Source organism: Equus asinus, chromosome 25 (assembly GCF_041296235.1).
Source record: "Equus asinus isolate D_3611 breed Donkey chromosome 25, EquAss-T2T_v2, whole genome shotgun sequence".
NCBI lineage: Eukaryota > Metazoa > Chordata > Mammalia > Perissodactyla > Equidae > Equus > Equus asinus.
In genome coordinates, this window is record NC_091814.1 from 51693599 (window position 1) to 51715041 (window position 21443).

Genomic DNA, 21443 nt, shown 5'->3' on the forward strand with positions numbered 1-21443 from the left:
CCCACTTTTCAATTTTTAAAATTATAAAATGTCTGATATATATAAAGAACGTATATATGTAAATTACACAGCAAAATAATAATATAAACACCCATGAGCCCGTCTCCCAAATAAGAACTAGAACATTCCCAATGCTCCTGTAGCATGTCACTGTGCAACTTCCTTGATCCCACTGCCTTCCTCTCCTACTCCAAACCCAACCAGTCTCTCAAATTTTGTGTTTACCATTCCTTTGCCATTTTCAAAAATGGTTTCCTCTGGGATGTCTCTGCCCCTAGAGAATTCGTTGTTCAGTTTTGCAGTGTGTGGTCCACAGCTCATGCTTTTCTCTCTGATACTGTTTCCAAAACTGGGCTGTGTTGGCCCGGGGCCTTTGGTTCATCTCTCGTCACAGATGTATGATGTTCTCATCCTTACTTGTCCATTCTCCTGTTGATGGCCGTTTAGCTTTCTCAGTGCTACAGGGAACACTCTTGTATGCGTTTGCTCATACATGAGTGCAGGTGTTTCTTTCGGGCACAGGACTTGGGGACCATGGGATCATGTTCACCTTTATAAGATGGTGCCTCAGCTGTTTTCAGAGCAGTTCTCCCAGCCTGGCCACCAGCCATGTGGCCTGGGGTCCAGAATGTGGATGCTGGGCTCAGGCTGATTCCTGGCCGTGCTGAGGGTGAGCTTGGGTGACCGCACAACCACTCCCTGCCTTGGCCTCCCTGCTTGTGAAGTTGGGTGTTGATGGTGCCAACCTGCAGGGCAATAAGGTTCAATGGAGTCAAAATCTGTGGAAGATGCTTGGTTTTTGCCCATCTAGCTGTGTAAAACATGGCCTCTGTGGTCTTAACATGCATTTCTCTGGTTGCCTGGGAGGCTGAGCATGTTTTCCTGTTATGAACAGGATTCATGTTTCTTCTTCTGTGAAAAGTCGGTTCCTATTGTTGCCTATTTTTCTTTCGGCTGTATGTCTTTTTTTATTTTAATTTTAATTTATTTCACACATAACATAACATTTACCATCTTAGGCTGAGTTTCTTAACGGCAAGCTTAGATTTCCATTTTACCCCAAAAGAATTCAACCCATCTTTCATTAGAACAAACAACCACAATGAACTAAGCTGTGGGAAATAATGTGATGACCATCTGTCTATACATACACACACACCATACCTACATACATTCCTAATTCATTTATTCACTACACAAATAAATGTTTTCATTGCCTGGTATATAAAAGATACTGTGACGGTACTGAAAAAAAATTAAAACTTATAAAAAGCTCTTTTTTCATTTTACTATCAGCTGCATTTTTTCCTCATATGAGAGTGGATTGATCTTGACCCTCTCGATCAATTATCTAGTGCCCCATTACATGTATAAGCAAGATGACTGTATTAAAGTTGGAGTGTGTGCTTTTACCAACCAGCTATGGTAGCTCAGTATATGCCTGTTGACACTGGAAGAAATGAATACTTTTACTGAAGTCTTGACAGTCACCAAATGTTTTTTCTTTGTGCCAGATCAAATTTACCTTTAAAGCCCCACTCCTGTAGGCTATGAGGTGTGAGAAAACACTTTATTTGGCACCAGGATTTTAATAAGTAATCATTGTTGCTTGATAAAGATGCTATTTTTTAAAACAAGAACTTTTTAAAGTCGATATTATTATGATTGGTTGCTTGCCTTAAACTCTTTACTATCTAGGAACAGCTAATGAGAGTCTTCCATCTGGGATTCTATTGAAAACCATGTCTTTTTTTTCACAGGCACCCTAACTGATGATGGGATTCAGAAGCTGTTTGACAAGCAACACGTGCTGATGTTTGCTGTGTTTGATGAGAGCAAGAGCTGGAGCCAGTCATCGTCCCTAATGTACACAGTAAATGGCTATGTGAATGGGACGATGCCAGGTAACATGTAGGCTGCATGCTATCCAACAACAGTAGAATCATTAGTACCTTTGGTTCCTTTGTTTTCCTCAAGGCACTAGTAAGTTGACCATACTCACTATTTTGCAACTCCTAATCAGAAAGGTAATGTAATCTAGATAAGTGGTTCTCGAGATTTTATCATCTTTTGTTGTTGTTGTTAAACCAGCAAGTACAACAGGCAAACTGGGGGCTACCTAAGAGAAGGCGTGTGCAGCCTTATTAGATGTAGTGCTCTGGGCAGGTTTCACCTTGGCCTGCCTCTCCAGGGAGACCTCCAGGATATAAGCTCAGTACTCTTCAGTGAGTTCTGTGGTCCCTGCTGCATGGTGACTATGCCTTCTTCCACAGAGGAAGCCCTATGGGACAGAAGTTCAAGGTCAATCCCTAGCAGGAAGGGTCAGCAGGAAGCATGCAATGAAGACACTTACAGTGAAGATGAACAAGAGATTAGGAGAGATACCTCACTACTAGCATTTCCAAAGGTGATGGAGGAGTCATATTCAATGGCGTGTGGGATGTTTTCTCTTTCCATTTGCATGTAGACTTTTGTGAAAAAGCAAAGTCATGGCAACTGTTAAGAGAAAAAAAAAACCAACTTACTCCCACCTAGACCATTTGTACTTCTTTCTGATGGAAGTGACTTAGAATCAAAGATCCTGAGGAAAAAAATGGAAAAATTAAAATATCACTTTATTAAATAAACCATACTTCAAAACACAAAGCTTCTCAGAGGCCATTCTCTATATCTGAAAATCACAAATGGCTTCACTTACTAAAAACAAAACTTGTCAGGAGTTGAGGTCTGGACATTGCCTTTAAATTTTATTCTATTTCATTTAACTCCACCTTCCTTTACCACGTGGGTTATTACAAACAGATGCAGCTGACTCTGGGTTTTGATTCAGAGTTCCAAAATTTACTTAACTGATGTCTACCTTGGGAGCTCTGAGTTCAAACCTTGCTCACTTCTCTACCTTAGAGTGGTCCTGAGCATTAATCATCTCAATATGCTTACTTACAAAAATGGATTAACCATCTATCCTGGTGCAGAGGGTGTTTAAGAATGTTTTTACATGTAAAATGGCATGTCCAGAACTATGGGCCTTAGAGGAGAGCGGTCAAAAGAGAAATTGTGTCTGTGTCCTGGCAGAGTGAATCATCTGTGTAAAGAGATATAAGCCCCCAAAAGCAAACCATACGCACAAAAATAAAATTAATAATTTAATCAGGGCATAGAGTTTATGAATTTATAGTTGAAAAAGACAGGGTAGTTGGGGTTAAGAGGGGCAGGGTAGGAAATGTCATCAGCAGAGACTGAGAGAAGTTAATGCTTGTAAAACTGCCCTGTGCAGCAGTATAAATTGAATAAAGAGGATAAATGCTATGAGCATTCCTTTGGGGCGATAAATGCTTCCAAAGCCTTTTAGCTTCTTGTTTTCAGGTTCTATCTCCTTGTTCTCACCTGAGATACCAGGAATCCCTGTCTTGTTACAATAGTCTCCTAAAAGAGATAAACCCCTCAGCTGCTCTGTAGGTAAGGGATGGATGCTCAGCCCTGTGATCTACTGACTATGAATCTGAAATTTAAAACTCAAGCCAAGGATAGAAGCCAGGCTTGGAATCTCCTACAGAACAAATTGGCATTTTCCCAGTCACTATGGGAGCAAAGAAGGAGCAAAATTCAGCTTTTGTACTCAGTTCTTATTACTCCATCCATGAAATGCTCCTAGTGGCCCAGCATAATGAGGACTTGTCCATTGCATTTTAAAGAGAGCCTGTAACTCATAAAGTAATTCATTGCCTCATCATTAAAATAATCAACAAGTGGGTAAAGAAGCAATATAAAATCCTTAAATCATCTTCACAGGGTCTTCCCCTCAGGCAGAGCTTTGACGTCTATGCAGCTGAGAGGATTAGGCCCTTGAGCTCAGCCCTATTGGAGGCTCTGGCAACTCCCTCCAGCTAAGCCCAGATTGGTTCTAGAGTGACCTACTGCCTAGGCTTGCCCAGGACTTTCCCAGTTCTATCATTAAAAGTCCTGCATCCCGGGAAACCCCTCAGTCTTAGCAAACCAGAATGGTTGGTCACGTACTTGGTTCCCTCCTTTACCTAATCTCTTAGCAATCCCTGTGTTTTTGAAGTAACATCCCCCATCTCTGGGCTCTATTCTTTTTTTGCAGGGAAAGATTCACCCTGAGCTAACATCTGTTGCCAGTCTTCCTCTTTCTTTTCCCCTCCCCAAAGCCCCAGTACATGGTTGTATATCCTAGTTGTGAGTCATTCTAGTTCTTCTTTGTGAGCCACCACCACAGCATGGTAACTGACAGATGGGTGGTGTGGTTCTACAACCAGAAAGTGAACCCACCACTGAAGTGGTGGGCACTGAACTTTAACCACTAGGCCATCAGGGCTGGCTCAATCTTGGCTCTATTCTTACCTCTCTGGTACCACTTACTGCAATGAGCTATGACTGATTGTTTGCCCGTCACTCAGGAACCATAATTGGAGTGTCTATACTCCCAGAACCTTGCACAATGCCTGATGCATAGCAGGTACTCAATATGTATCTGGTGAGTGAATTTTTTATCACAGAGTGCTGACTGCTTGTTTTGGGCCCCATCTCTCCCTCTCTTTCAGATATAACAGTTTGTGCCAATGACCACATCAGCTGGCATCTGATTGGAATGAGCTCTGGGCCAGAACTGTTCTCCATTCATTTCAGTGGGCAAGTCCTGGAACAGAACCGTCATAAGATCTCAGCCATCAGCCTCGTCAGTGCCACAGCCACTACTGCAAACATGACTATAAGCCCAGAGGGAAAGTGGATCGTATCTTCTCTCATCCCAAAACATTTTCAAGGCAAGAAACTCTTCCAACAGCCTTGCTTATGAATGTAGGATCCTTTCTCCCCAGGCACTAACTCCCTCCTTCTCCTTTGTCCTTTCAAGCCACCCACACTCCAGAATACATGCCTTGGTCCCTGAGAACAGAATTTAGATATTCTGCTCTTAGACTTATAACCCATTAGTTGGGGATGGAGGAAGTGGAGGAATTGACAAAGATTTTAAAAAGTGAAGCAAAAGCTGAAGAGATCTCTACTTCCTCCAAAGAAGAAAGGAGGAAGGAAACAAAAATGCGTACATATTCTTTCTGAGGTATTTAATATGTAGCTAAAGGAAAAGACCCAGATGCTAGAATAAGACAAACATCTGCAAATTTATAGAAGCATCAAGTTACAGAAAGTGTAAAAGTTGTAATTATCTTTTATAACAAGATGAGCACAAAGCCTGGCACAAAGAGGAACCCAATGGATGTGTGTTGAATGGATCAAACATAATGTTTAAACAGATGAGGAGTGGGCTTTAAAGAACATCAGTTAATTCTGGTGGGAAACAAAAATTGGCCCAGGTTGCTATGTGGTATCAAGTAAATAAAATAGCTAATTGTTCTAATATACATTGTTGCTTTAAAACTGTTGGGAGGAAGGTTTGTGTAAACAGAGAGTAAATTGTAAGCAAATGATATCGCTACAGGAAATCATTTGTTACCCAAATAATGTGTATAAAAGCAAGATAGGTAGGAAGAGACGCTTCAGGGGATCATTTCGTTTTCTTTTTGCCCTGAGCGGTCAAAATTATACTTGAAATGATGAAACTGTCACAATATCCCTGGGAGACAGAGTCCCAAATAGTGATGAAATAACAACAACAATAACATTACTGAGGTTAAACTTTTTGTGTATTAACTTATTTAATTTTTAACAACAATTTCATACAGTATGTACTAATATTATCTTCATTTTACTAATAAAGGAACAGATGACAGGCAAAATGAGACATCAATAAGACCTAAGTCATGAAGTTTTAAGGATCTGGAAATTACAAAGAATTTTCTTTCTCTAGAAGAAACAAAAGCTATCTTTTCAAATTTTTTCCCAAATCCATCCTTTCTTTGCCTTGCTTTTTATTCTTGCCCCTTTCCCTATTGTATGGAAAAAGCTCCAAACCAAAATGTCCAAAAGTTGCCTGAGCATTACTTTCGCTGCTATTATTTAAACCTTCTACAAATTTATTTAAAAGGTACGCATTTTGATCAGCCTTAATTTCTTCTCTCAAATTCTGTCACTGTCTTTATGTCCTCACTCAGCTGGGATGAAGGCTTACTTAGACATTAAAAACTGCGCAAAGAAAACCCGGAATCCTAAGAAACTAACTCTTGACCAGAGGCGGCATATTAAGAGGTGGGAATACTTCATTGCTGCAGAGGAAGTCATTTGGGATTATGCACCTGTAATACCAGCGAACATGGACAAGTAAGTTTTGGAGATTCTTATGACTGTGCAAAGATTCAAGATATATTCCATAGTATCCTAGATGTGTGGGGTGAAATGTCATGAGATGACAGCTCTCAAGGGAGTAAATGTATTGGATTCTATTCAGGTCTTGATATTCAAATCAGTATAGAGTTACCCCAAACTCACCAAGGGAATTCAGCATAATTATAATAACAGTAGTAGTAGCAGCAACAGCAGCAGTAGTCATAGCAGCTACCACTTGTTGAATGCTTGCTATTCCAAACACTATGTTAAACCCTTTATAAAACCTCCACTGTAACTCTACAAGTTAGAAACAGCTCTTATTTATTTTGTAGATTAGGAAATTGCTCAGAGAGATTGAGAAATCTGGAAATTCAAATAGCTCTTAAACACTTTTAAAAATACTCAAGCTCACTCACCATAAGAAAATGCAAATTAAACTTCTATAAATACTATTTTTCACCTATCAGACCTACAAGTCCAGGTAACATAATCTGTTGGCAAGGTTGTGGGAAACAAACACTATCATATATTGCTGGTGGAAGAGTAAATTGGAAAAGCTACTCAAGAGGATAATTTGGCAATATGTATCAAAATTATAAACGCATATACCCTTTGACCCAACAATCTCACCCTGGGAATTTATTATATAGATATACTTGTTCACAGGTGAAATGATGTATGTACAGGATTTTCAATGCTGCACTGTTAGTACCATCAAAAAATTGGAAACAAGACCTGGTGGGAGCCCTCCCAAGGGCCAGAAGGGAGCCACACCCATCTACATACCTGGGAAAAATGTCCATTGATAGGAAAGTAGTTTAATAAGTATGGTACATTGATACAATGAAATACTATACATCTGTTTAAAAAAGGATGCAAACACTCTAAGTACTAGTATAAAAAGTTCTCCAATATATATCGTCAAATTAAAAAGTCAAGGGAGCAAGATAGCAGAATAGGAGGTGCCCCATTCATGTCCCCCCACAGCAACAGTAATTTGACAGCCATCTACAAAAAAAAGTGCTTTTGTGAGAGCTTTGGAATCTAGGCAGGAACTTACAAAATCCTGGTGGAAGCTGCTCTGAGGGCTGTTTTGAGATGGCAAGTCCATGCTCAGGTGGTAAGTTTGCTGACTGTTGCCCTAGCTACAAATCTGGACACACGTTCATCCACTTCGGGACTTGGCCTTGGTCCTGCCATGAGCACCATTTGACAAGGGACCCAGGAGGAATCTCACCTGTCCATGATGCTGGAGGCTAGCCTGCAGAACTCAGTCTGACTATGGATCTTGAAGCAGCCCCAAAGCCAGCTCCAGCCTCTCCCAGCCATGGTCTAGGAGTAGTCCTGCCTGCTCAAGGACTCACTGGGAGTCACACCAATCCATGCTCTGGAGGCTGGCCTGCAGACCTTGGTCCCAGTGTAGATCTTAAAGCAGCCCTGTAACCCAGGTCCAGCCCTCCCAACTGCAGTCTAGGAGCAGTCCTGCCCACCCAGGGACCCACCCAGTGACCTGGTGGGAGCCCTTCCAAGGTCCAGATGATAGCCACACCCATGCACACACCTAGTAAAAGTCCCGCCATTTGTGAACTCCAACTGCAGACCTTGAAGTGAACCATTATCCCAGTGTACCAGCTTTACTGATGAAGGTCCTGGAGGCAGTCCCATCTTCCCAGGGACCAGAGAGAATCCATGCCAACCTGAGCCCCTGGGAAAAGGCCTTCCAACCACAGACACTGCTGCAGGCCCAGTAGCAGCCACATGACCTGGTTCCAACCTCATTCACTTGGGATCCCAGAGGCAAACCCATCAGCCCAGAGACCTGACAGGAGAAGGTCTTTACCTACCAAAATCAGTCTTTAAAGACTGGAAGAGGGTGTTTGCTCCTTCACATGCATAGACATCAACACAAGGCTATACGAATCACAAAGAATCAGGCAAATATGACACCACATAAGGAAACTAATAAATCTCTAGTAACTGATGTGAAATAAGGAGGTCTACAAATTGTCTGGCAAGGAATTCAAAATAATCATCTTAAAGAAGCTCAATGAAGTGCAAGAGAACATAGATGGGCAACTAAACAAAATCAGGAAAACAATGCATGAACATAATGAGAAGTTTAATAAAGAAATAAAAACTGTAAAAAAATAATCAAACAGAAATCCTGGAGCTGAAGAATACAATGACAGAAGTGAAAAATTCAATAGAGAACTTTAGTAACAGACTCAATCATGCAGAAAAAAGACTTAGCAAACTCAAAGACAGATAATTTGAAATTATCCAGTTACAGGAACAAAAAGAAAAAGAATGAAAAAGAGTGAAGAAAGTTCACAGGACCTATGGGATACCATCAAAAGGACTAATCTATGCATCATGAGAGTCCCAGAAGGATAAGAAAGACAGAAAGGGGCAGAAAGCTTATTTAACGATAATGGCTGAAAACTTCCTAAATCTTGGGAGGTATATGGATATACAGATTCATGAAGCTCAAACGACTCCAAGCAAGATCTACCCAAAGAAGATTACCCTGAGACATGTTATAATCAAATTGTCAAAAGTCATAGACAAAGAATTCTGCAAGCAACAAGAGATAAGCAATTGCCATATACAAGGGAACCCCCATAAGGCTATCAGCAGATTTCTCAGCAGAAACCTTTTGGGCTAGGAGAGTGTGGGATGATATATTCAAGGTGCTGAAGAAAAAAAACCCTGCCAGCCAAGAATGCTATACTTAGCAAAGCTGTCCTTCAGAAATGGAGAGATAGAGACATTCCAGACAAAGAAAAGCTGAGGGAGTTTGACATCACTAGACCTGCCTTACAAGAAATGCTAAAGGGAGTTCTTCAAGGTGAAATGAAAGGATTCTAAGTAACAACATGAAAGTATAAAATTCTCCAGTAAAGGTAAATATACAGTCAAATTCAGAATATTTTAATACTATAATGGTGGGGCACAAATCACTTTTCACTCTAGTGTAAAAGTTAAATGCTAAAGTATTAAAATCACTAAAGCTACAACACTTTGTTAAGGAATACACAATATAAGAAAGATGTAAAGTTTGACTTCAATAACATAAAATGTGGGGAGGTATAATAGTGTACAGTTTTTTACATGATTGAATTTAAGTTGTTATAAGCTTAAAATAAACTGTTAGAACTACAAGATTTTTTTTGTAAGCCTCATGGTAAACACAAAGCAAAAACCTCTACTTCAAGTAGATATGCAAAACTGAAAGAGAAAGGAATAAAAGCATGCCATGCAAAAAAAAATCAACAAATCACAAAGGAAAACAGCAAGAGAGGAAGAGAGGAACAAAAGAATTACCAAAAAGTCAGAAAACAATTAATAAAATGGCACTAGTAAGTCCTCATCTATCAGTAATTGCTCTAAATGTAAGTGGACTAAGTTCTCCAATCAAAAGACACAAGGTGGCTGAATGGATTTTAAAAAAACGAGTTCCAATAATATGCTACCTACAAGAGATTCACTTTAGCTCTAAGGACACACATAGGTTAAGAGTGAAGGGATAAAATGATAGTCCATGCAAATAGTAACCAAAGGAGAGCAGGGCTGTACTTATATAAGACAAAATAGACTTTAAGTCAAACTGTCATAAGAAACATGGTCACTATGTAACAATAAAGGAGTCAGTTCATCAAGAGGTTATAACAATTGTAAATACATATGCACCCAACATTGAACCATTTAAATATATGAAGCAAATATTAACAGAACCTAAGGGAGAAATACACAGCAATACAGTAATAGTGGGGGACCTTAATACCTCACTTTAAACAATGGATAGATCATCCAGACTTAAAATCAATTAGGAAACAGTGGAATTGAATAACACTATAGACCAAGTGGACCTAAGAGACATATAAAAAACATTCCATCTAACAGCAGCATTTCCAAGTGCACATGGAACATTCTCTAGGATACATCATATGTTAGGTCACTGAGAAGACTGAAATCATACCAAGTATCTTTTCTGACTACAATGGAATGAAACTAGAAATCAATAACAGAAGGAAAATTGGAATATCCACAAATATGTGGAAATTACACAACAGTCTCCTGAACAACCAATGGGTCAAAAAAAGAAATCAAATGGGAAATCAAAAAATATATTGAGACAAATGAAAATGGAAACACAACATACCAAATCTTATGGGATACAGCAAAACTTATGGGATGCAGCAGAACAGTTGTAAGATGCCTACATTTAAAAAATAATAAAGATCTCAAATAAAAAACCCAATTTTATACCACAAGGAACTAGAAAATAAGAGCAAAAGCCCAAAGTTAGCAGAGGAAGGTAACAAAGATTAGGGAAGAAATAAATAACTAGAAAGACAATAGAAAAGATCAACATAACTAAGATTTGGTTTTTGAAAAGATAAACAAAGTTGACAGACTTTTAGCTAGAATAACCAAGGACTAAAATAAATAAAATTATAATTTTGAACAATTATATACCAACAAGTTGGATAACCTAGAAGAAATGAATAAATTCCTAGAAATATACACCCTGCCAAGACTGAATCATGAAGAAATAGAAAGTCTGAACAGACCAAAAACAAGTAAGAAGACCGAATCAGTAATCAAAAACTTCCAGACAAAGAGAAGCCTAGGACCAGATGCTTCTTGGGTGAATTATACCAAACATTTAAAGAAGAATTAACACTAATCCTCAAACTCTTCCAAAATATTAAAGAGGAAGGAACACTTCCAAACTTATTGTACATGGCTGGCATTACCCTCATACTGAAAACAGATGAGGACACTACAAGAAAAGAAAATTATAGGCCAATATTCCCGATGAACATAGATGCAAAAATCCCCCATAAAATATTAGCAAAGCAAATCCAAGAGCACATTGAAATGATCATATGACATGACCAAGTGAGATTTATTCCTAGAATGCATGGATGGTTCACCATTCACAAATAAATAAATGTAATACATCACATTAAAAGAATGAAGAATAAAGATCATATGATCATCTCAGTAGAAGTACAAAAAGCATTTGACAGAATTCAACACCCTTTAATGATAAAAACTCTCAACAAGTTAGGTGTAGAAGGAATGTGCCTCAACATAATAAAGGCCATTTATGACAAACCCAAAGCTAACATATACTCAAGGGTGAAAAGCTGAAAGCTTTTCCTCTAAGGTCAGGAACAAGACAAGGGTGCTTACTTGCACCACTTTTATTCAGCATAGTACTAGAAAGCCTAGCCAAAGCAATCAAGCAAGAAAAAGAAATAAAAGGCATCCAAATCAGAAAGAAAGAAGTAAAATTGTCTCTATTTGCAGATAATGTAATTTTATATATAGAAAACCATTAAGACTCCATTAAAAACCTATTAGAACTAATAAAGAATTCAGTAAGTTCCAGGATACAAAGTCAGCATACAAAAATCAGTTGCATTTAAGTACACTAACAATGAACTATCCAGAACAGAAGTTGAGAAGACAAACACTTTTACAATAGAATGAAAGAAGAATAAAATACTTAGGAATAAATTTAATGCTGGAGGTGAAAGATCTATACACTGAAAACTATAATACACTAACAAGAGAAATTGAAGAATCCACAGTCAAATAGAAAGATGTCCCATGTTCATGGATTGGAAGAATTCATTTTGTTAAAGTATCCATACTACCCAAAGCAGTCCACAGATTCAATGAAATCCCTATCAAAATTCCAATGGCATTTTTCACAGAAATAGAAAAAACAATCCTGAAATTCATATGGAACCGCAAAACACCCTGAATTGTCAAAGCAATCTTGAGCGAGAAGAACAAGGCTGGAAGCATCATACTTCCTAATTTCAAACTATATTACAAAGCTATAGTAATCAAGTTATAATGATGGCATAAAAACAGATACTTAGACCAATGGAACAGAATCAATTGCCCAGAAATAAACTCATGCATATATGGTAAACTAACAAAGTGACTTTGACAAGGACACTAAGAATACACAATGGGGAAAAGATAGTCTCTTCAATAAATGATGTTGGTAAAACTGGATATCCACATGCAAAAGAATGAAATTGGGCCCTTAGCTTACAGTATACACAAAAATGAACTCAAAATGAACTAAAGACTTATATGTAAAACCTTAATCCATAAAACTCCTAGGAGAAAAACATAAGAAAAAAGCTCTCTGACACTGGTCTTTGCAATGATTCTTTTGGATATGACACCAAAAGCACCAGCAACAAAAGCAAAAATAAACAAATGAGACTACGTCAAACTAAAAGGCTTCTGCACTGCAAAAGAAATAGTTAACAAAATGAAAAGGCAATCTATGGAATGGGAGAAAATATTTGCAAGCCATATATCTGATGATGTATTAATATCCAAAATATATAAGGAACTTATATAAATCAATGGCAAAAAAAAAAACCCACGAAACAACCTGATTTAAAAATGGGCAAATGACTTAAATTGACATTTTTCCAAAGAAGACATACAAATGACAAATATGTGTATAAAAAAGTGTTCAACATCACTAATCATCAGTGAAATGCAAATCATATCCATGGTGAGATACCACCTCATACCTGTGAGGATGGCTATTATGAAAAAGAAAAGAGAGATCAAGTGTTAGTGAGGGTGTGGAGAAAATGGAATTATTGTACACTGTTGGTGAGAATGTAAATTGGCACAGCTACTATAGAAAACAATATGGAAGTTCCTCAAAACATTAAAAATAGAATTACCATATGATCCAGCAACCCCACTTCTGGGCATATATCCAAAGGAAATGGAATCAGTATCTCAAAGAGATATCTACACTCCCATGTTCATTGCAGTGTTATTCATGATAGCCAAGATATGGAAACAACCTGAATGTCTGTGGATGGATGAATGTATAAAGAAATAATGGAATATTATTCAGCCTTTAAAAAGAAGGAAATCCTGCCGTTTGCAATAACATAGATGAATCTGCAGACATTATGCTAAATGAAATATTCCACACAGAATGACAAATACTGCATGATCTCACTTATATGTGTAATCTAAAAAAGTCAAACTCACAGAAGCACAGAGTATAATGGTGGTTGCCAGGGCCTGGGGGCGTGGGGGGGTGGGGGTGAGGGGAATGGGGAGATGTTGATCAAAGTGTACAAACCTTCGGTTATAAGATGAGTAAGTTCTGGAGACCTAATATACAGCGTGGTGGTTATAGTCAGTAATACTGTATGTATACCTGAAATTTGTTAAGATAGTAGATCTTAAGTGTTCTCTGCACAAAAAAGAACTAGTAACTAGGTGAGGTGATGGAAGTTTTAATTAGCTTGATTGTGGTAATCACATATATACGTATATAAATCATCATGTTGTACACCTTAAATATATACCATTTTTATTTGTCAATTATACTTTAAAAATGCAGAAAATGCAAAAAAAAAGTCAGAGTGTAGCACAGAGTATATTAATGGCTGCCTTTTGTTAAAGGCAGTGAGAGGATAAGAATATTTATATTTGCCAGTCATATTTGCATAAAGATGTTCTGGAATTATAGGAAATTAATGCAAGTGAATATTTAGAAAATGCAGGAAGGGTTAGGGGGATGGCATTAAGGGGTATAGCATGTGAGTGAGAGTTTTTACTGTAATCAAAATCATTTAAATGTATTCAAGAAACTCAGCTGAGAAAAAGATCATAAAAGGAACTTGCTCAAGATTATGTAATAATAACTGACAGAAATGAGATAGGAATCCAGGACTCTCTGGCAACAATTTTTTTTCGAGGAAGATTAGCCCTGAGCTAACTACTGCCAGCCTCCACTTTTTTGCTGAGGAAGCCTGACCCTGAGTTAACATCCGTGCCCATCTTCCTCTACTTTGTATGTGGGACACCTACCACAGCATGGCTTGCCAAGGGGTGCCATGTCTGCACCCGGGATCCGAACTGGCGAACCCCGGTCCGCCGAGAAGTGGAACTTGTGAACTTAACTGCTGCACCACTGGGCTGGCCCCACAATTAGTGCTTCTTATTGTACAAAATAAATGCATAAAACGGATAAACTCTATCATGGAGCTTCTACTTTTGCAAACTAAGGCAATAAAGACGACCAAGGGGAAAAGTGGTTCATGTTGCTGCTCCCAAATCATGTATTGCAGTAGCTACGGAGGATGGGCGAAGGTGGTTGCTTTTCAGTTGGCACTGGGATTGGATGGATGGTAGAAGGGATAGCCCAACAGTACAGAACTATGTTTAGTAAAGATAGTAAAAGCTTTCTGAAGTGGGAAAGTGCTTTTAGAAATTGAGAAATACCTAGAAAGCCAATAAGGGTACCATAAATTAAATGATACGGAAGACTTAAGAAAAGTTCATAATGTATGCTATCCTTCCATCCAGGTAGATGTCTTCCAAGATATATTTGAGGTCTACTCTAGCAACCAGAGGGACAGGCAAATCTAAGTGGCTGCTTCTAACCTTGACTATGACTTTATCAATGGTGGAGGAAACAGATCAGAGATTTCCAGTTTTCCAGCTAGGGAGAAGATATCAGGACTTTGCAAACCACATTAAGAATTTTTTAAGAAAGCCACCATTTTAGCTAATCCAAGAGCAGAATTTCTAAGCACAATGATTTCCCCATCCTACTGGGGTCTCTACTTGAGAAAATGGTTTAATTTTTTTTTATTTCATTTCACTTTAAGAAAATACAGATCTCTGCATTTGGATAATTTCTCAAACCGAATTGGGAAACACTACAAGAAGGTTGTCTACAAACAGTACCAAGATGAGTCCTTCACCAAATATCTGGAGAATTCCCATAGCAAAGAAGACGGGATCTTGGGCCCTGTTATCAGAGCCCAGGTCAGGGACACACTCAAAGTAAGTAACAGAAATATAGAACCATGGAAGAAATAGTGAAAGGCAGATTATAAGTACTGGTTACTTGCTTATTTTAAGAAGAAAAATAAGTCCGTATAGTTTTTAATTCAAATGCAGCTTTTAGTTTTTAGTCAGTATTTGCACTTATGTATAGCCTACTTGATAATACAAAGGATCTGAAACAGTTTATCAGATTATAAAGGAATAAAACAAAGAGTCGATGTAATTGGGGTGGAGGATAATATGGGACAAAGAAAGTAAAGCCAAAGATAAGTATAATGAAACACATACCATATGCTCCTATAAGGTTGTCTGCAAATTTTGTCTTAAGTTTTCTAGTAACCAAAGTAAGAGGGGAAACACGTCAGAGCAAGCTTCACAGTAATCATAAAAGAAGCACAGTTTCTGCTGCTACTGAGACCTAAGAGGACTTTCTCCCATGGATCCTTAAAAAGAGGATGCTGTGTAATGCAGTGGATGGAATCCTTAATAAAATCCCTCAACTGGTACAATAAATTTAAAAGTTGCATAGCTTTTAAAAATAATGTTTCTCATTATAGTTGAGAAGATAATAGTAAATGCAACTGAGTCAAAACAATTCTTCAATGTGATCTAGGTATGTGCTCTGAGGACTGGTCTCTGATGAAGATACATTTAGAAACGTATCAAGAGTGCTGAGTCTTCAGACAGTTTTCCTTAAATGTTAGGCTCACATCATCAAGCTTTTGATAAGAACTGGGCAGCAGAGAACTGAAGGTTGCAATCTTTGGCAAAATTCTAGAATGCAGATAATCTACAAATTAGGGATGATTTAGATGCTTTGGCAATCACCCATGTAGAAGATAAGATTAAGGTTCTCTTTTGAAGATTAAGGAACCTAACTAAGACTCCTGCGTGAATAATGCTCCTCCGGTCACCTCTTCATGGGGGTGAACTCAGAGAATACCTACAGACAAGGCCAATTCTGTTCACTTAAAAATAACAAAAGGACAGAAAGCAGCCTTTCTCTGTTCCTCTTTCCCTTTCCCTATTTCTGATCCCTTTTAGGTGCTCTTAGCAAGTGTAAATTACCTCATTGGAAATTTACGATCTGGCTATTTGTTATGCCTCTCAAGAAGATGGCTTCAAGGACAGTGGTTCTAGGAGATCTGGCAGTCTAGATCATGATCTAGAAAGAAGGAGCAGATTCAAAGGTAGATGTGGTTCAAGCTGAAAAGAGAGGGGAAGAGAGATGGGGACCAGCGTGGAAAAGGTGATATACTGTAAAGAAAATGTCACTTCTAAGGTCAAACTACTCTTTCCATTTTCTACCTTACTGAGTGAGTGAAACTCAAATGCTTCTGTCTGGTAATGGGGACAGATAAACAGAACTAGTTTGCATACACACACACATACCATCCAACAAGTGAATATGCAAAGCTAGCATCCTATGTTAATTCTCATAATCGACCTTAAATCCTGAAGTAATGAATTTGAGTTACTTTGTAGATCGTGTTCAAAAATATGGCCAGCCGCACCTACAGCATTTACCCTCATGGAGTGACCTTCTCTCCTTATGAAGATGAAGTCAACTCTTCCTTGACCTCAGGTTTGAACCTTTCACTTCTATGGAATGAAACTATTGGCCTCTGAGAGGCTGCTATATTTTTCTACTGTCCTCCTTGCCCAGCAGTATAACTTGTACGGTAGGTAGTATACATGTAGGGGTATCCTAAAAGTCACAACCAAACCCTGCTCATTTCAGGGATTTTGTTTACCCTAGTGGTTACAAAATATGGTGTCCTCTGTTAGTGCCATAGCGGCCTCTAGTGGAGCAACATCTAATGGCTACATGCTGTCAAGGATTCTATCAAGTGGAGCTTAATATAAAAATAATATTCCTGACATTTCCCTTAGCATAATACCCTCAAGTTCCATCCGTGTTGTCACAAATGGCACAATTTCGTCTTTTTTTATGCCTGAGTAGTATTCCATTGTGTGTATATACCACATCTTCTTTATCCATGCATCCAGTCAAAAAATGGGCAGAGGATATAAACAGACATTTTTCCAAAGAGGATATACAGATGGCCAATGGGCACACGAAAAAATGTTCGACATCACTAATTATTAGGGAAATTCAAATCAAAACTACAATTGAGATATCACCTCACACTCATCAGAATGGCTATTATTAAAAAGATGAAAAATAACCAGTGTTGGAGAGGATGTGGAGAAAAAGGAACCCTCATACACTGCGGGTGGGATTGTAAATTGGTGCAGCCACTATGGAAAACAGTATGGAGATTTCTCAAAAAGTTAAAAATAGAACTATCATATGATCCAGCTATTCCACGTCTGAGTATTTATCCAAAGAAAAGGAAAACACTAATTTGAAAAGACATATGCACCCCTACATTCATTGCAGCATTATTCACAATAGCCAAGACTTGGAAGCAAACTAAGTGCCCATCAATGGATGAATGGGTAAAGAAGATGTGGTATATATATACAATGGAATACTATTCAGCCATAGAAAAAGATGAAATCGTGCCATTTGCTACAGCATAGATGGACCTTCAGGGTGTTATGCTAAGTGAAATAAGTCAGATGGAGAAAAACAATTACCATAAGGCTTCACTTATATGTGGAAGATAAACAAACAAGCAAACACATAGATACAGAGAATAGATTGGTGATTATCAGAGGTGAAGGGGGCAAGGAGAGGATGAAAGAGGTAAAGGGCACATGTGTATGGTGGCACAGAGAAACTAGACTTTGGTGGTGAACATGACATAGTCTATACAGAAGTCAAAATATAATGATGTACACCCGAAATGTATATAATGTTATGAGCCAGTGTGGCCTCAATAAAGTAAATTTAAAAAAAGAATATTCCTTTCCCAATATTAATTGGTTCTAATGAGAGTTCAGCTGTTTATTTATTTACTTATTTTCATTAAATAATTTCGAAAATGAGAACAATTTTTTGACTACATTTTCTTTCAGGCAATAACACCATGATCAGAGCAGTGAAACCAGGGGAAACCTATACTTATAAGTGGAACATCCTAGAGTCTGATGAACCCACAGAAAATGATGCCCAGTGCTTAACAAGACCATACTACAGTAATGTGGACATCACGAGGGACATTGCCTCTGGGCTGATAGGACTACTTCTAATTTGTAAGAGCAGATCCCTGGATAAGCGAGGCATACAGGTATTTTGTCATTGAAGCAACTTTTCAGAAGTTCCAGGAGTTTCTTCTGGCTGGAACAGATTGGGTCTTCTTGCTAAATAATGAGGCTTTTCCTTCTAGAGAATGGAAAAGATTAAGTAGTCCTCTTTAGCACGAATGTGAGGATGTTTATTCCTTTGGTTAGCTTTTTGTTTTGCCTCTTTTCACCTAGACTCTCACTGCAGAAAGTTAGTCTACTGTGTGATACTGTATTTTGTTCTAGTCTCAAATTCCAGGTCTGTTGGTATTGGCTATGTGATGAGCAAGTCACTTAGCCTCTCTTAATTTCTTCCTGTTATCAAATAGGTAATCCCCCTCCTAAAAATTTTATAGGGTTGTTTTGGGGCTCAGTGAGATACTACCTGGTAAAAGTGTAAAGCTCTGTACCAATCCTTGCTATTTTAAGAGCACCACACTAGGGAGAGAGAAGAGAGATCCACTCAGAGACAAATCTTCTAGTAAAGTTGGACCTAGACGATGGTCCATCTCTAGTGAGTTACCCAGAAGAATGAGAACAAACATATGGATCTTCTGACTTTATCTTCATTGAAGAATAATAGTCTCATATTATTAACATAAAATTCCCAGACAATTAGGCTAAGCTATAATCAAAGAAATCTCATCCTAATGCATGCAAAATACATAAATACCTAGAAAAATCAGAGATGGGCACTTGGAAGACCTTAATTTATTGAGCTGGGAAAAGAAAGATGTAGGGGGAGGTATAAAGCTTTCCTATTGCAACCTCCTGTTTTATCCTTTGCAACTATTTGGACCACATCCAGTCAGTCATTTAGGTTGAAAGGTGTTCAGTTACAGAGATAAACAGGATTATAGTTGCCTTGATGAAATGGGATTTTTCTACTAAGATATTTTAGTTTCTGAATTTTCTGATCTGCTCTGTTTGCTTTGGCACATTATCTTTGGCCCTAACAAGGGCTGTGTACACAATAGGCTCTCATAAATGCCTGCATTTGTGGCTTCAGTGGCCCCAAGGGCTGTGCCCCGTTGGTTTCTGAGAAGATATCAGGGTTGTAGGTAATCGGCTGGAACACTAATCACTGAACACAGCACTTTTACCCTCCAGAGGACAGCAGACATTGAGCAGCAGGCTGTGTTTGCTGTGTTTGATGAGAACAAGAGCTGGTACATTGAGGACAACATCAACAAGTTTTGTGAAAATCCTGATAAGGTGAAACGTGATGACCCTAAGTTTTATGAATCAAACATCATGAGCAGTAAGTTGGAGTACTGTTTCTGTCCATCAGTTTTTCACTCCTGTGGTTGAAGTACGACTATGCCTAGAGGCAAAGACATGGATTAGAATCCACTCACCTCTTATCTTCACTTCCAGTCCAGGGATTTGGTGATGAAATTACTGGGTGATATTATAGCAATCTTTTTGAGATCAAAAGCTTGTTATCCTTAGAAGTCTTGTTGGTCTCTTGCTCCAAATGTGTGTGGATGTGTGCGTGCATGTGCACATTCTCTGGGCAGAGAAAAACAGGGGGAGGGGCAGGGGTGGCGAAGGAAGAGGCTACAGGCCTTGGTCAGTGGTATCTAGGTGCAAGGGGAGTACTCTTCATGGCCAGGGCAGAAACAAGGAAAGTAATCCAAAGCTGGATTATCCAATCAAACTAAGGCAAAATGCATATGAAGAGCTAAGAGTCTTGAAAGTCAGTCCATGAAGAGGTTTGAAGTGAGTAGTAAGAAGTTCAGAACAGAAGAAATTCCCTGAGCCAAGGTTCAGGCATTTGCTGCAGTTTTGAAGTTTGGGTGTCCAAAGCCACTGCTGTGGGAAGTCTGAGAGAAATTTCACTGAGCCAGCTAGGAGCAAACTTCTCCACAATGGTCAGGATCCCCGCTGCTGCTCCTCAGAGTTGAGAGTCACTATGATCACCTCCTCTGATAGGTAATCAGAGGTATGAGGATGATTTCTCCATGGTCTATTCATATAGCTGCAGATGACTGACAACTGGCAACTATCAGAACTGGCAAGTGCCATGAGAATAATTCCAAGCAGGGAGTTATTCTCAGCTTTCTTTGCATAATTTTATTTTGGCAGTGAATCTGTGCTGTCCATTAGAAATTATGTATGAGCCACAAATGTAATTTAAAATTTTCTAGTATCCATGTGAAAAATGAAAGAGAAGTAGGTGAAATTAATTTTAATAATGTGTTTTATTTAATATAATATATCCTAAATATCATTTCAACATATAATCAATGTAAAACATTAATAAGATTTACTTTATTTCTTACTAAATCTTTGAAATCTGGTGTGTAATGTACATTTACAGCACTCTCAATCCAGATTACCCACATTTCAAGTGCTCGATAGTCACTTGTAGCAAGTGGCTACTGTATTGTACAGTGCAGCTATAGATCATTTAGAAAAGGGTCCTGAGGGACATACAGACTAAAAACGTATTTATCAGTTATTCAGTAAATGTGTAAGTGCTCACCACTTCCAGCCCAGGCATTATACTGGGGTTAGGGCTATAGTGGTAACCCAGGCCAACATGGATCCCATCCTCAGAAATCATACCTGTGATTTCATTACCATGCTTAGTACATAAGTAAAGATACTGCCTAAAGCTGTGTCCCTTTGAAAGATAATGAAAATATATGAACTCGATACTTGAATGAAAACTATAGATTACATAAATGCTAAGAGGGAGCAATAAAAATTGCAAAATATGTTAAATATGCTTCATTTTTAGGGACATCACTTCTTATTCAATAACTAATGCGTCAAGAAGATGAGTTCCTTATATTATCGCTTTTCCTCCAGGTAGAATTATTTTAGATAATATTCAAAGTTGATCTTCAGAATATCTTTAAAAGCAAAACGTGGAGCACAATATATTTTATATACACTTGACGAATGAATAAATCAACGTGAATGAAGGGCCTTGTCTTTATTCTGACATTTCTCCCTTGGCTAACTTAGGAAAATAAGCTCTCATTTGGGAAGTCTGAGTTTGATCCTCTAGTCACATGTCAGACCTGGTAAAGCTTATCTCAGATAATCACAGCTTTGACGCAACCAAATTAACATCGGGACATTTACCTTAAGTCTAATTAGACACATGGCCTTTTGTTGGCTTAAGCCTGGTG

At 38.4% G+C, this 21443-nt stretch overlaps 1 protein-coding gene across 1 annotated transcript in view; it reads left to right on the forward strand.

The window, feature by feature from the left end:
- F5 (coagulation factor V) overlaps nt 1–21443 on the forward strand; it is an 80331-nt gene that overhangs the window by 25819 nt on the left and 33069 nt on the right. The window contains exons 5-11 of the mRNA XM_014845145.3: nt 1761–1904; nt 4563–4784; nt 6072–6237; nt 14928–15105; nt 16594–16693; nt 18094–18305; nt 19411–19561. Of these exons, the coding sequence (XP_014700631.3) occupies nt 1761–1904; nt 4563–4784; nt 6072–6237; nt 14928–15105; nt 16594–16693; nt 18094–18305; nt 19411–19561 (1173 nt within the window). The remainder of the gene's footprint in view (nt 1–1760; nt 1905–4562; nt 4785–6071; nt 6238–14927; nt 15106–16593; nt 16694–18093; nt 18306–19410; nt 19562–21443) is intronic.